Here is a 14,162-nt window from a genome sequence, read left to right as displayed (position 1 = left end):
TGTGATTGTGGAGGATCCCATCTACCAAAAGATTGTCCTCATAAAAGCACTATGGAACATATCAAATACGTGAACTACGACAACAACCGTAACTTCCAAAATGCTCCTAACTATCAACCTTTTCTGGAAAAAAACTATAGCTACGCTCCGAGGAACAATCCTACAGGTTTTTACAACGTTTCTAACCGAGCACCATTCCCTAATGCTCAAAATTCTCAAGATAACAAGCTACTATCTCTTGAAACTAGTTTGGCTACCTTCATTAAGAAGCAAACTAAAGCCAATGAGAAATTGAAAGTACAACTAGCTCAAGTTCAATTGAACCATCAATAATCAATTCAAAGCATTGAACGGAATGTTGCAAAGCAATTCAAGCTCGCGAAACCAAAGAAGCAACCTACCCAATTTACTAAACCACCATCTCAAAAAGTTTCAAATCAACGTGATGAGATTCAAAACTGTGACAATTGATGATCCTGAGCGAGAAGAAATCTTAGCTACCTCTCCTTACCCACAGATATTCCAAGGCAAAACATTCGAAGTTCAAGAAAATTTCCCTTACCGTGGGTATACACCTTCAATCCTATGAAAGATAGACTTCCTAAACCTGATTCATATGTACCTTTGGGATAAACTGAAGGTTACTCAATGAAAGACGCGGCAAGAAAGAAAAGACAAAAGCTTGAGAGGAAAAAAATCGCCGCTCACATAGGGGTGATAAAGATTGGATCATTAGTGAAGATAAGTATGGGTTAGATAATCTTTTTAAAGAAGAAAATAAAGAAATGGTCAACAATTTAAGAACTATCAAGGAGAGATCTGATGACCCTCCTAAGACCAGTGAAGCTCTCAAAAACCTCATTTATTCTTTCCCTGAATTCGGGATAATTGTTAAAGATATCCTCGACTACGAAGAGCAAGTAAGCTCTCGAGAAAATTAATTATGAAGCAGTTAGCCTCACGAGCGATTTTCCGAAGATCAAACCCGGCCGCCCCTGGATTTTTATCATACCATGTGAAATACAAAGACATCCGGCCATGTCTTTGGCAGACACACGTGCTAGTGTCAGCTGCATGCCGCCCTACCAACAATGCAATATGGTACCTTTAGAACCGCAACCATGGACGTTGGATTTATTGATGACTCCATAATCCGAGGCATTTTCAGTGGTATTTGGAATCGGCCTGTTTGTCCTATTCCTGTAGAAGCAGGTTCGAATCCTAGAGCCGTGAACTATTTGATACTAACAAAAATTAGCTTCTCAGGGGGGGGGGTCTCAACCTTCAACCTCACTACTAGGGTTGTTGCGATTTGGTTTTTCTTTTGACGCGTGTTTATTACACATGATCGCGAAGGTGGTTAAGTACTTTATGAGTGATGTCGATACCGCCATTAAAAAAAAAAGGAAGAAAAATTTGAAGGGAGAGAAGAAGAAATCAAATGATGAAAATACCATCACATGAAGGCTCGTGAATAAATTTAGTGAGGTTTTTTAACGACTGTTAGTGTTGAAGACCAACGACATAATTCGTGCAAACTATGATGACTAACCAAGTAAAAAAAAATTTAGGGTTAAGTCCGTAATATGGTATAAATTATAAGGACCAACTCTGTAATGTTATCTAAGGTGCTGTTTGTTTTTTTAAGATGTTTTTGTCTGAAGATCTGCGGACCATGTCTGTAAAGAAGATGTGGACTGAATAATGAAGACTGTTTGTTTTTAGGTCTGCAACGTAACTTAATTCTGTTTGTATCACTTAGAAGTACATTCCTAAGTCTGCGAGGCTGCAGACATAATAAAACATAATTTTATCTTATATTTTCAGAAAAACAAACTGTCTGCAGTCAAAACATCTGCGGGCGCGCAGACATAAGACATAATAAGGTGTACAGCCCAGTAAAACAAACAACACCTTATATTGTTCATTCACATTCACATTCACATTCACATTCACATCCATCTACTTTAGGAAAAGCGTTTGGAACCCCTCGTCGATCATCTGAAAACAGAATCAATCGACTGTTTGCCGACCAATCCTCAAAAATCCCAACTTATGTCTCATTATTAATTAATTAATTATATAATTATCATCTCTTGAAACTTAAATTAAGATTTGAATTTACACTCTGTCAAACTCCTCGGCAATCACTCTCAACTGGTAAGTTCTTCAATTCGTTTCTAATTAATTCAATATCAATTTAAATTTACGTTAATTGAGGTGCATTATATTTGGATTCATTCAATTTTTTATAAAAATTTAAACTTGCTGATAAATAATGACAACTTTGTTAAACCCTACAGCATAATTTGACAGAACTTGACACTGAATTCCCGAATATTCGTTTAGATACTGAAACCCTAATTTATATTTTTATTTTCAGGCATGTTACTATATATCTGATTGTTATTGTTATGTACTTTACATAATGTGATAGTTAATTAATTCTAGTGTTTGCATATTATAATTGATTTTAAAGTCGGTATGCTTGTGAGAATTTTTGGCTTATCTGGTGTTATTAGGGTTTAGTGTGCTTGCTTTCTTTGGTAATAAAAAAGATTATGCATATTAATAATGTATTTGCGAAAGATGTGCTTCAAAACATGACCTTTGAGTGGTTGCTACTTAAATCGTGCACGAACTGCTAAGAAAATTTCTTATTTTATCGATTTTGTTATAATAGTAATGGAACATGTCATAAATTCATTGTTTTGGGACTTGTTTTTGGACCAATTTGTATAGCCGGTTAGGATAATTTGGCCTTGGGGTTTCAACTGTGTCAAATTTGTATAAATGGCAGCCATTGTTTTATTTTCCTTTTTAGTTGTTATAAAATGTAATTATTTCTTTTTTTTATAGGCTTTGCATGGTTCTTTCATTTTAATAATTATAGTTTGTATGAAGTTCTTTTTCTTTTTTTATCAGAATTTTGATATTTTACTGTACGAGTAAACGGCATGAAGTAGAAGATACGTATACCCTTGATATTTATGTCGTAATCGTAATCCTTCTGTAAAGTTTACGGTTAATTGCTCTTTATTATTCCGGAAGGCTTTGGATGACATTTATATTTTGATTCAGTCTACAACTAACTTTAAGGTATTTGTATCTTTTTAGATCTAATTCACATATCGAAGCTTATTGTATAAATAATAATTATTTGATGAGGTATTTGGGTTTGATTTTCATCAGGAAATGCCTCGAAAAGTAACACATGGAGTCGATTTCGATGAAGATTACGATATTTATGATGATTACGATGAAGATAATTATGATTATAATTATGGAAATGGCATAGACCAACATGAATCTGGTAATTGATTTTTTACTTTCAATTTTTTTGAGCCTAGTAATAGCTATGTGATTCCGCTATACTTTTTTGTTCTCTTCTATGTATCGGGAAACTTTTTCGCCCAAAGTTTGAGTAGCCTCTGTTTTATCATGCTTGCAAGTTGTTGATAATAAAGTTGTTATTTTTTATCAACAAGTATTAATTTTTATAACTAATTCAGCGAAGCCAAATATAATGCACCTCAATTCACGTAAAGTTGGACAAACTAAAATTAAAATTGAACTGTTTAGAAACGAATTAAGGAACTTACCAGTTGAGAGTGATTGTCGAAGAGATTGACATAGTGTAAATTCAAATCTCAATGTAGAAACTATGCATAATTATCATGCACTTCTGCTTTGGAACAGCAGTTATCTCTTCGCCTTATATGTTCTTAAAATGAACATGTTGCAATTGTACCCCTTATTTTTCTTTTTTACTCTTCATGCTCTGTATATCTTTATTTAACGATTTCATAGAGTGTTAATTTTGATTAGGTATAAATATTTGATTTTTTGTGTCAACATTACCATATAAATACTTTTATCTGAAGCACTTATTTATTATGAACTTCCTTTTTGTGATTCGCTCGTATAAATTTAGGACTGATGTCACTATTATGTTGAGAAGAGCTTCGATTTAATTTTATTTGTACTAATTTGACTTTCTTGGGTTCAGTACAATTAATCGTGTCGTTTGACTATTAAGTTTTTTACAGCGTGGGATTCTGCTGAAGTAAAAGAAAATAACGCAGTTAAACAAGTAACTGCGAGGCAAAATGTTTGGCGATGCCCAATTTGTACATACGATAATGAGGAATATATGTCTGCTTGTGATATTTGCGGTGTACTTCGCAATCCATTGAATAAAAGTTCAAACAATGGACAATCAAGTACAGGTATGCATCTGCATGTATTGTAGACCCTCTTATATTTTATATATATGTTGTCACGTCACACTATAAATTTTAGTTTAGCACCATAGTTATCAAGTTTTGTCCAACGCCTATGCACCAGATGGTGATAAATGCATGAACTCTGGAGCATCGGTGATGGCAAAATCTATTTTTGCGTCATCGGTATATGATCGGGCTGTAAATAATATACCACAAAAAGATGCATCTTCAGAAAAGGAGGGAAAATTCATCTTTTTGCATGGAGATAGTCGAAGACAATTTCATGATTTGCATAATGCCATTATGTCTGAAAAACAATACAAGGTTAACATAGGTTTGCACATGCTCCTTAAATAGATGGCCGTTAATGGGACAAACATTTTTCAACAAATATTTTTTATAAAGTCATATGAAATTACTTTAGTGACCCTTGGAATTTGCCTGTTTTGATTATTTCAGCCCCTTTCAAGTTTGATAACCCATCTCCGGATGATGTGGTTTCTATGGGATTGCGATCTTTCAAAATAGGTTCCAAAGGTACTTTTTTTTTTTTTTTTTTTTTTTTTTCTCTTAATATCAAGCTTAATGAATTTCATACCGTTTTATACCTTATAATACTTAAACCCAACAAACTATCCCTGTTTGCGTGCAAGTCGTTACACGGTTTTCTCATCTCTATTCATAACGTGAACGATAACTATCTCTTCTCATTCAACATGTGTATTATTATTAATCTATAACCAATCTAACCGTTTACCTTTTGTTGACCTGGCATCCAAACGTGCAAAAATGCTGTCTTGTTCCCCCCCCCCGTATTTTCAAGCCGATCACTGCCACCTCAGTTATCCTCTTTCACCTTGTTCCCTTAAACATTCTAAGTTCCTTAAATTTATGGTTCCCAAAGATATCGTTTGTGATCTAACCTTCGTAATTATATAAAGTTTGTTTAAGGTTAAGTGGTCTTGTTACCAGAATTTGAGATTCGAATAAATAAAGTCTGAAAGAAAATATCTTTTCCAACTAAAAAAACATTTATATGTATGTATCATCTATAGGTAGTTGCATGCGTTTTGTGACTCGGAATCTGTTCTTTTAATGATGCGAGATGAGATTACTTGAGGAACAAGTAATCCGCTAATTACTTGTGGAGCAAGTAATGCTGGAGTGTTTTAAATTAGGAAACCTTATTATTTTATTATTATTAAGATAAGTTATACTCCGTAATATTTAGGAATTGAATTATTTTAGGAAACTTTAGAACTTTTAGTTTATGTAGGATTAGGATATCTATGTCTATAAATATTGTTCTCTAGTTCTTGTTTTACACGTTCCTGAATTTTATTATCAATTGGAGAACTTGCATCTTATTATTTTCTTTTTTTTTTTTTTCAAGTCAAGAAAAACACTAGGTAATCTCTTTTTACAGTTTTGCTGAATCAAAATCGTTTGCTTTATTTGATTTGGCTTATGTAGTTATGTTACATTAACAAAACCATTAGTATTGTATTTGAAATCTGACATGTTGTATTCCTCTCATTTAACAGCAGCACCAAACTTGAACAAACAATCAGCTCTTGATAACGTTTCAAGCAAAGCAACGAACAACGTCGGCTTAAAGCTGACAGCTCAGCGTCCTGACAGCTCAGCATCATCGATCTCAAAGGATAAATCTGAACACATGGACGAAAAAAGTCACGCTTCCATATCCGGTGAATTTAACAGTATGACGATGAACGCGAAATCGGGAAATTCGAAAATTAGTAACAAGGAAAAGTCTGTACCTCGTTTGCAGTACAAACCTGAGAAGTGGATGCTACCTGAACAAGCCGAAGATCGTTTAACTCAACTAAACCTGGCTATTGTTAGTGTTCTACAGTTATATTTGGAAATATTTATTTTATATAGGGAAACGTTAAGCTGCTGACATCAGCAAATTTTACCTGGTAATTGCAGGTTGGCCATGTGGATTCTGGAAAGTCAACACTTTCAGGAAGACTATTACATCTTCTGGGGAAAGTATCTCAGAAACAGATGCACAAATTTGAAAAGGAAGCTAAGTTGCAGGTGTGTTTTTTTTGATTCATTGGTGTCAAAATGGATGGGTTGGATACTAGGTCAAATCAGGTCATTTGTTTTGTAGAGTCTAACAGGCAGATTGGATTGAACTGACAAAAGTTATAAATTTTTATAGTAACACGCGTCACAATATTTGGATCTTCTATAACTATCAATTATCTAGTTTTATAACATAACTATTTAGAAGGTTTTGAGCATCAAAATTACATTTGACCGTCTGTTGACTTGATGATTCTCTTAATCAATAAGACCTGTTACTCTCTAAGCTTACCTTTTTTTCTTTTTCTTTTTTTTTTACAACTTTTGACCAATTTGAGATATAACTTAACTGGTATATAACCATTTATAAGTAAATGGGTCAAAATTGCCATTCATACTTTTTTCTTTTAAACCTGATTTGCTGTATATAATTTTTTTATTTTTTTAATAAAATCAGGGGAAAGGTTCGTTTGCTTATGCATGGGCATTAGACGAGAGTGTTGAAGAACGAGAACGAGGGGTAACAATGACTGTCGCCGTCGCCTATTTCAACTCGAATAAATACCATGTTGTGGTTCTCGACTCACCAGGGCATAAAGATTTTGTCCCGAACATGATTTCGGGGGCCACACAAGCAGACGCAGCAATTCTTGTTATAGATGCATCAACTGGTGCATTTGAAGCAGGTATCGATAATTCTGGTGGTCAAGGCGGTCAAACACGTGAGCATGCACAGCTGATTAGAAGTTTCGGCGTTGACCAATTAATTGTGTCGGTCAACAAAATGGATTCCGTACAGTATTCAAAGGAGCGTTTCGATACAATTAAATCGCAACTTGGAACGTTTCTTAGGTCGTGCAATTTTAAAGATTCTTATGTGTCATGGATTCCAATGAGTGCCATGGAAAACCAAAATTTGGTGGGACCCGCTTCTGATTCACGCATGTCTTGGTTAGTTCCATTATTTTATGATTTTTTAAGGAGTACTCGGATGTTGACCAAGTTTGACTTTGACCATTTTTGACCGATTTTCAGAGTAATCCATATCTTTGACAGATTTTCTGAGAAATCCCGTGTTTTTACCGAGTTTGACCAAGTTTGACTGGTTATTTTATTATTCGATTGCAGGTATAAAGGGCCTAGTTTGTTAGAAGCTATAGATGCTCTTCAACCCCCGTCTCGAGAATACTCTAAGCCTCTACTAATGCCAATATGTGATGTAATCAAACTGCCGTCTCAAGGTCAGGTATCTGCGTGCGGGAAGTTAGATGCTGGAGCTCTTCGTAATGGAAGCAAGGTACATTCAATAACAGTTTTTTTTTTTTTTTAATTTTTTTTATTTTTAAATTTGCAAATAGCTAATATTGTTTTGTATGTGAATCTATAGGTACTTGTTCTACCTTCAGGAGAGATTGGAACAGTGCGATCACTTGAACGTGATTCTCAACCGTGCAGCATTGCAAGAGCTGGAGACAATGTAGCTGTTAGTCTACAAGGTGTCGATACAAATTCTGTTTTGTCTGGTGGTGTGCTGTGTCACCCAGATTTTCCGGTGGCCATCGCCAACCATTTGGAGTTAAAGCTTCTCGTTCTGGATGTTCAAATGCCAATTTTGATTGGGTCTCAGGTAATCTCCTTATATATAATATAATATTGATATCGATGTATCGATTGTCTTTTTTTTCTTCTCGCTGAACTATATATATTTTGTTTAGTGGTTTCAAGGCTGCAGATTAGGTGGGTTGGGTAACGGGTCAGAACAGATATTTTCTTTGGTACTTGTCCAACTGGGCTGGCTCATTTGCCTGACCTACACACACTTTATGTCCAAGTTATAAATTTAGCGTGACTGATTTCTTTTTTTGGGTATGATTTTTTTATGAGCAAATAAGAAAAAAGGTTAACATAATGTCAAAAGTTTACAGTTTACTGATGTAGTTAGCTTACACATAGTGCCATTATTTAATAATTAAAATTCGAATTTTATTAGCAAATAAGAAAAAAAGTTAACATGATGTCGAAGTTTACAGTTTACTGATGTAGGTAGCTTACACATAGTTCCACTTGTTAAATAATTAAAATTTGAATTTTATTAGCAAAAAAGATAGATATAAAAGAAGTGAACATGATAAAGTTTAAACATTTTTTTTTTTGTTAACCTTATCAATCCTGTTCACTTCGTGTAAGGAAAACATTGTTTGTTAACTTCGTTAGCAAATTTTGAAAATTTATTAAAAAAACAGTTTTATTGTTGGCGACTACTGACCCTTTCACTTAGAAGCTGATAGGTTTTGTCTCTTATTCTTTTCTTATAATCGATGTGAAATAAAACCTAACCTTTTTGAACTTTTACAATAGTAAAAGGGTCAAAACTGTGACATCTTATTTCTAATGGTTATGTATTTGATTACCAAATGAGCAGTTGGAGTTTCACATACACCATGCGAAAACAGTAGCACGAGTTGCAAAGATTGTATCATTGCTTGATTCCAAGACGGGGAAATTAACAAAGAAGTCACCACGGTGTCTATTAGCGAAGCAAAGTGCTATAGTCGAGGTTTGTTAATACTATTTCTTTCTTATCTGATTGAATATTTCTGGTTACCTACATTAGCAAATAATAATTAATTTTGTTTATCAATTGCTAATATAGTTTATTTATTTTTTTATATTAATTAAAACCTTCAGGTGGTGTTGCAAGAAGTAGTTTGTGTGGATGAGTTTTCGAGTAGCAGAGCCCTTGGAAGGGTTTTTCTAAGATCATCAGGGACAACTGTTGCAGTTGGTGTCGTATCTCGCATTATAGCAACCGACCAGAAGTAGTCTCCACCTTTTAGTAGACGAGTTGATTGGGATTATTTTTTTTTCGTATGCAACTTTGTTGAGTGTACAATTTTGTATCAATTAGGCTGGCTGTACCCAGATCTCATTACTATGAATTATTTCATGTTTATTATTGGTTTTATTTTCTGATATACTTTAGAAGTAAGACTACTTCCTATCCTTCACCATCTTACATTTGCGTCACATCATCATTGTTCTCTTTCATAAACTCTTAACTAATAATGACTTATCTTTTGCTAAACAATATTCACAAATATATTCATAAAATACTAAATGTACAACTCACAAAACAAATCGTACAAGATTATATAGCAGTGGATCTCTTAACTTTCGTTAAACCTCCGCTAAAAGACTCACGGAAGTTTCACTAAACTCCTTTCACTTGACCCTGCCTGTCCCGCCAACTCATTCACTTTTGCCAAACTTGTTTCACGCTTGAGTTTTTTAACCAAGATATGAAGTCTTTTAAACTAAACGATTATTTAGATCATAGACGTTCAACTAAACGAATAATTGCCCCAATAAATTGACTATTGCCTGCTCAAAACTTCGGATTGCATAGTGAGTTTTCAAAATTACAACTAAAATATAATTTTATGGTTTTGTATATATCTCGGTAAATGTACATGTTCTTATGGTTTTGTATATAATTTTATGGTTTTGGTCTAACACCTTGGGGGTGTTAGGTGAGTAGAGACCCGGGTTCGAGTCTCGCTTGCGCCAAGGGGGTTTTCCCCGCCTTAACCTGTGAGACCTCGGTCTCTCTGCCCTCTGGTTACGGTCCGGTTTCCTCCTCTGACTGCGTGTGTGCTAACCACTAACCTGCGAAGCTAACGTGCCGTTCAAAAAAAAAAAAAAAAAAAAAAAAAAAAAAAAAATGTACATGTTCTTATTGGTGACAAGTTGGACTTGTTATAAAATACTTAAGAGGTTTCAAGTTCGAATTTTATGAGCAAAAACATATATAATTCTTTGTGGCTACAGAATCACCTGCGATTACTCTGGATTACCTACAAAGCGAGTGGTTCTCTTAATAACTTTCCACTTTTGATGTCATGCGATTGTGCTAGTTTAGAAACATCTCTACTCAGTGGCGGAACTTGAACCCGGACACAGGTGGGGCGAATGTAAAAATTTAATAAAAGTTTCAATGCCAGGAGGGTAAACACTAAAAAAAACCTTATTTGTTAGTAAAATTTTTTTTTTAGTGTAAATTTTTTTTTTTTTTTCAAATCCGGAGGGGGCGGGCACCCCCTCCGGATATAACTAAGTTCCGCCCCTGTCTCTACTGACGAACCATTTCAATTCATTAGTTATTAATATAAGGCACTGACAAAGATAGAGTGATAGATGCAGAAAAAAAAGAGACGGGAACCCGATTGTAAGGCGAGTGCTCAACCGCGTAACTCAAAAAGTGTTGGTTCACAAAGCGTGTGAGAGGGTTAAATGTTAATGATAAAAAAAAGCTTGGACTCTTTACCAGTCCTTCAAATTTGATATACTCATGATCCAACCCAATTAACATATGGGCCTTTGCCCATGTATCCGCAGGTGCACTATAGCAACCATGTTCCAACAACCACCCGAATGTACGACCCGCCCCTTTCTCATCCTGCAAACCCTTTAACAAAACCCTACCGTCCCCAATTAGGGTTTCAAAACACAATATCCATCAAATTTGTAAGCGTCCATTATATGAATTTAATCTAATTTAACATTTAAAAAATGTCATCCTCTCTGTTTATTCAACGATTCGGTAAAACAAAAAGCTTGACGAAAAGATCTACCAAAAAGTATCTAGAAGAAGCGCTTTACAGACGATTACTCAAAGATGGCGGATCAGATGTTAATGTTAAACAGAATTTAAATCAGTTTATTAAATCCAGGAAGAAAGCTTACAAATGGGAGGTTGATCACACTCTCAAAATCTTACGTAATCGCAAACATTATGCCCCTGCCTTAAAGGTAGTTGTATTTCTTTCTTTTTTTTTTTTTTTTACACAATTTAAATTTTTATTCTTAAATTCATTTCTCATGAACATATTGTATTTCTACAACCTTTGCTTGTTGTATATAGATATGAATTAATTAATGCGCTAGGAGTGTATAGGTGAAGAGATAGCTACTTACTGGGCTTTTTATCGTTTTAGATACAATTATGCCCTAGCTTATTTTATAGGAAAACTGTACTTAATTTCAAGCTGTTAGATGGCGTTTTATTTTGAACGCACATTTTTTGCCGTAAGAACTTGATATTAATCATTCAGAAACACCTTCATAAAAGCGGTTTTTGTTTACGAAATGCAACAAGCTATAAGACTATTCCTAACCGTGGCGGTGACGTCAAAGTCAAGTGATGTATTTTTTTTGTGATGTGGCAATGTTAAGAGATGAAGTTTTTTAAAGGGGAGTGTTAAATTTGAGTGTTAAATATTGTGGTGGTGATGTGGTAAAATATTATTGGTAGTTGGGTATAATATATATTAATTAATAATATATAAAAATAAGTGTCGAAATCTGATTGGCCCATCAAAATTTGACACAACTTTTTCCTTCCGTCAGATTTGTGACTGACGCCCCATTCCGTCAAATTTTGACGTCGCGTTAGGGGCGTCAAGGGCGTCAAAAAGGTGACACATGGGATTCCACGTAATTTGACGGATAAAAGTGATGCTGCTTAAAACCAGCCTAAGAACATGAAATCTGCATTCTGAAACACTCTCTTCATTCAGGTTTAAACTTTTATATATCTTAAATCAAAATTTAGGACTCAAGAAAGTGTCTCCTTAGTTACGCGTGCGACATTTCAATAAAATTAATTTGTAATGAGTTACTTATGTTTAGTATACGTTGCAAGATCTCTCTTAATAGGCTTATGTTTTCAACCTTGAGCTGCTCAATGTCAAATGTTTTGGCTTTGTATATCTTCTTAAAAGTTAACAATTTGAAAGTACCTAGTAGTATTTAAAGGTGACCTGAAGTTTTGGGCCCATACCAAGCCTTATGAACATCTTTATTGAAAATATTGCTAATTTTATCGTATTTTCACTCTACAGTTATGTATTATTAATTATAATCTTAAGATTGATTGCCATGTAATGCTAACAGCTATCAGAAACTATGGCTGAAAGGGGTATGAACAAGACAGTTAGTGATCAAGCTGTACATATCGACCTTATTGCCAAAGCACGAGGGATTAATGCAGCAGAGGCGTATTTTGTTGATCTCCCAGAACAATCGAAAACCCACTTCACATATGGCCCACTTCTAAACCATTACTGCAAAGAATTAATGACAGATAAAGCAGAGTCCATGTTTGAAAAAATGAAAGAATTAAACTTAAATTTAACTTCCGTTCATTATAACTGCATGTTGACCCTGTACGAAAAATCTGGTCAACCCGAAAAAATCCCAGAAATCATCATGGAAATGAAGTCAGCTGAGGTCAAACTCGATACTTTGACTTATAACATTTGGATGAGGGCTTGTTCTGCCATGAATGACATTTCAGGGGTTGAAAGAGTAATTAATGAATTGAAGAGGGATGATGAAGTTCCTGAAGATTGGACAACTTATTCCAATTTGGCATCAATCTACATTGACTCTGGTTTGACCAACAAGGCAGAAAATGCTTTAAAAGATTTAGAAAAGAAAAATTCACATAAGGATCTTTCTGCTTTTCAACACCTAATTACCTTGTATGGGAAGACGGGTAATTTAGTTGAAGTCTATCGTGTATGGCGTTCTTTGAAGCTAGCATTTAAGAAAACTGCAAATATTAGTTATTTAAATATGATACAGGTTTTGGTAAAATTAAACGATTTACCGGGAGCCGAAAAGTGTTTCAGAGAATGGGTATCAGTGTGTTCGTCTTACGATATAAGGATCGTAAATGCTCTTATTGGCGGTTATATTAAAGCCAATTTATTTGAAAAGGCGAACGAGCTTAAAGAATTATCTAGAAAAAATGGTGCAAAGCCTAATGCAAAAACTTGGGAGATTTTCTTGAATTATTATTTGGAAAAGGGGGATGTTAAATCTGCTGTAAATTGTATTGATAATGCGATTTCAGCTGGTAAAGGAAAAGGTGAAAAGTGGGTCCCGGGTACTGCGGTTGTTAAGAAATTAATGGCGCTTTTTGTGGGCGGTAATGATGTTAATGGTGCTGAAGAATTTGTGGAGATTTTGTATAAGGCTGATGATAATGCTGGTGGTGAAGTGTTGGAATCTTTGATTAGGATTTACGCGGCAGCTGGAAAAACGTCCCCGATGCTTCGTCGCAGGGTTAAAATGGAAAATATCGAGTTGAGTGATGAAGGTAAAGCTTTGCTTGAAACTATTTCGGTTGTGTAAGTTTCGTTGTTTTTGGATTGGGATGCTATTTGCAATTTTGTTTTGAATGGAAGATATGGAAGTTATTGTTATTAATTTTTATTGTTAAGTATTTGCATTTGGATCATTAAGATTAATAATGTCTCCAGAACTTATTTTGTTATAAGAATGGTGTTTTTGAGTTTGTGCAAGTTTGTTTAGGGCAATGTTCAATAGTAAGTGCAAATATATACTTTCAAAAAGTGTTTTAATGTAAACTATCGGTGAACTTTTAAAAACTGATAAACTTAATTATTTAACAATTTTTCTTTTTTTTGGTATTTTATATGGCTATAAATAGGTCATATATTTTCAGTTTTGTTCCGATGTAGGCTATATTTAAAAATAATTTGTTCCGATTTATCACCAACGTCATCCTCCACGAAGATGCCACGCCATCGTTGAGTTATTTATCCGGTTGATAAGTTTTGTTCGTTCATATTAGTACATTTTTTGAAAGTATATAGTCTATACTAGTATTTTTGGGGGTATATAGCCTACATTGAGACAAAAGTGAAAGTACATAATTTATTTATAACTTTGACCTTTTTTTTTTCTTTTTTTTTTTTAATAAAATAGTGTTTACCTGAAATTCATTCATTTTTGTGTCATTTTTGTACTTTACCCATGCTTTACTTTCTATATATTTTAAGTGCTATACCTTCT

The 14,162-nt window shown here is 34.3% G+C and overlaps 2 protein-coding genes across 5 annotated transcripts; both read left to right on the top strand.

Annotated features, from left to right (window-relative positions):
* The first annotated feature begins 1,965 nt into the window (after positions 1–1,965).
* Positions 1,966–9,285, top strand: LOC139872077 (uncharacterized). 4 transcript variants are annotated; one of them, XM_071859879.1, is made up of 13 exons: positions 1,966–2,160; positions 2,926–3,099; positions 3,193–3,313; positions 4,050–4,229; positions 4,348–4,560; positions 4,686–4,763; positions 5,771–6,087; positions 6,180–6,290; positions 6,739–7,232; positions 7,410–7,578; positions 7,669–7,908; positions 8,704–8,838; positions 8,970–9,285. In XM_071859879.1, the coding sequence occupies exons 3-13, from the start codon at positions 3,196–3,198 to the stop codon at positions 9,102–9,104; spliced, it is 2,190 nt and encodes a 729-aa protein (XP_071715980.1). In that variant the 5' UTR covers positions 1,966–2,160; positions 2,926–3,099; positions 3,193–3,195; the 3' UTR covers positions 9,105–9,285. The 4 variants fall into 4 exon arrangements, with proteins under 4 accessions (XP_071715980.1, XP_071715981.1, XP_071715983.1 ...); XM_071859880.1 differs by lacking the exon at positions 4,348–4,560; XM_071859882.1 differs by lacking the exons at positions 4,348–4,560; positions 4,686–4,763 and having other exon boundaries at positions 5,774–6,087.
* Positions 9,286–10,779: 1,494 nt separating this feature from the next.
* On the top strand, positions 10,780–13,677 carry LOC139872667 (large ribosomal subunit protein mL101 (rPPR4)). The gene is made up of 2 exons (XM_071860595.1): positions 10,780–11,090; positions 12,234–13,677. The coding sequence occupies exons 1-2, from the start codon at positions 10,851–10,853 to the stop codon at positions 13,476–13,478; spliced, it is 1,485 nt and encodes a 494-aa protein (XP_071716696.1). The 5' UTR covers positions 10,780–10,850; the 3' UTR covers positions 13,479–13,677.
* The last annotated feature ends 485 nt before the right edge of the window (positions 13,678–14,162 follow it).

This window comes from Rutidosis leptorrhynchoides, chromosome 10 (genome assembly GCF_046630445.1).
Source record: "Rutidosis leptorrhynchoides isolate AG116_Rl617_1_P2 chromosome 10, CSIRO_AGI_Rlap_v1, whole genome shotgun sequence".
NCBI classification, from domain to species: Eukaryota; Viridiplantae; Streptophyta; class Magnoliopsida; order Asterales; family Asteraceae; genus Rutidosis; species Rutidosis leptorrhynchoides.
This window is presented reverse-complemented; position numbering and strand designations above follow the sequence as displayed.

Excerpts from the sequence above, each read along its gene's own strand:
- LOC139872077 (XM_071859879.1), top strand. The coding sequence starts at position 3,196 with ATGCCTCGAAAAGTAACACATGGAGTCGATTTCGATGAAGATTACGAT. Across the intron at positions 7,909-8,703 it reads CAATTTTGATTGGGTCTCAG|TTGGAGTTTCACATACACCA; the intron begins GTAATCTCCTTA and ends CCAAATGAGCAG. Across the intron at positions 8,839-8,969 it reads AGCAAAGTGCTATAGTCGAG|GTGGTGTTGCAAGAAGTAGT; the intron begins GTTTGTTAATAC and ends TAAAACCTTCAG.
- LOC139872667 (XM_071860595.1), top strand. The coding sequence starts at position 10,851 with ATGTCATCCTCTCTGTTTATTCAACGATTCGGTAAAACAAAAAGCTTG. Across the intron at positions 11,091-12,233 it reads ATTATGCCCCTGCCTTAAAG|CTATCAGAAACTATGGCTGA; the intron begins GTAGTTGTATTT and ends TAATGCTAACAG.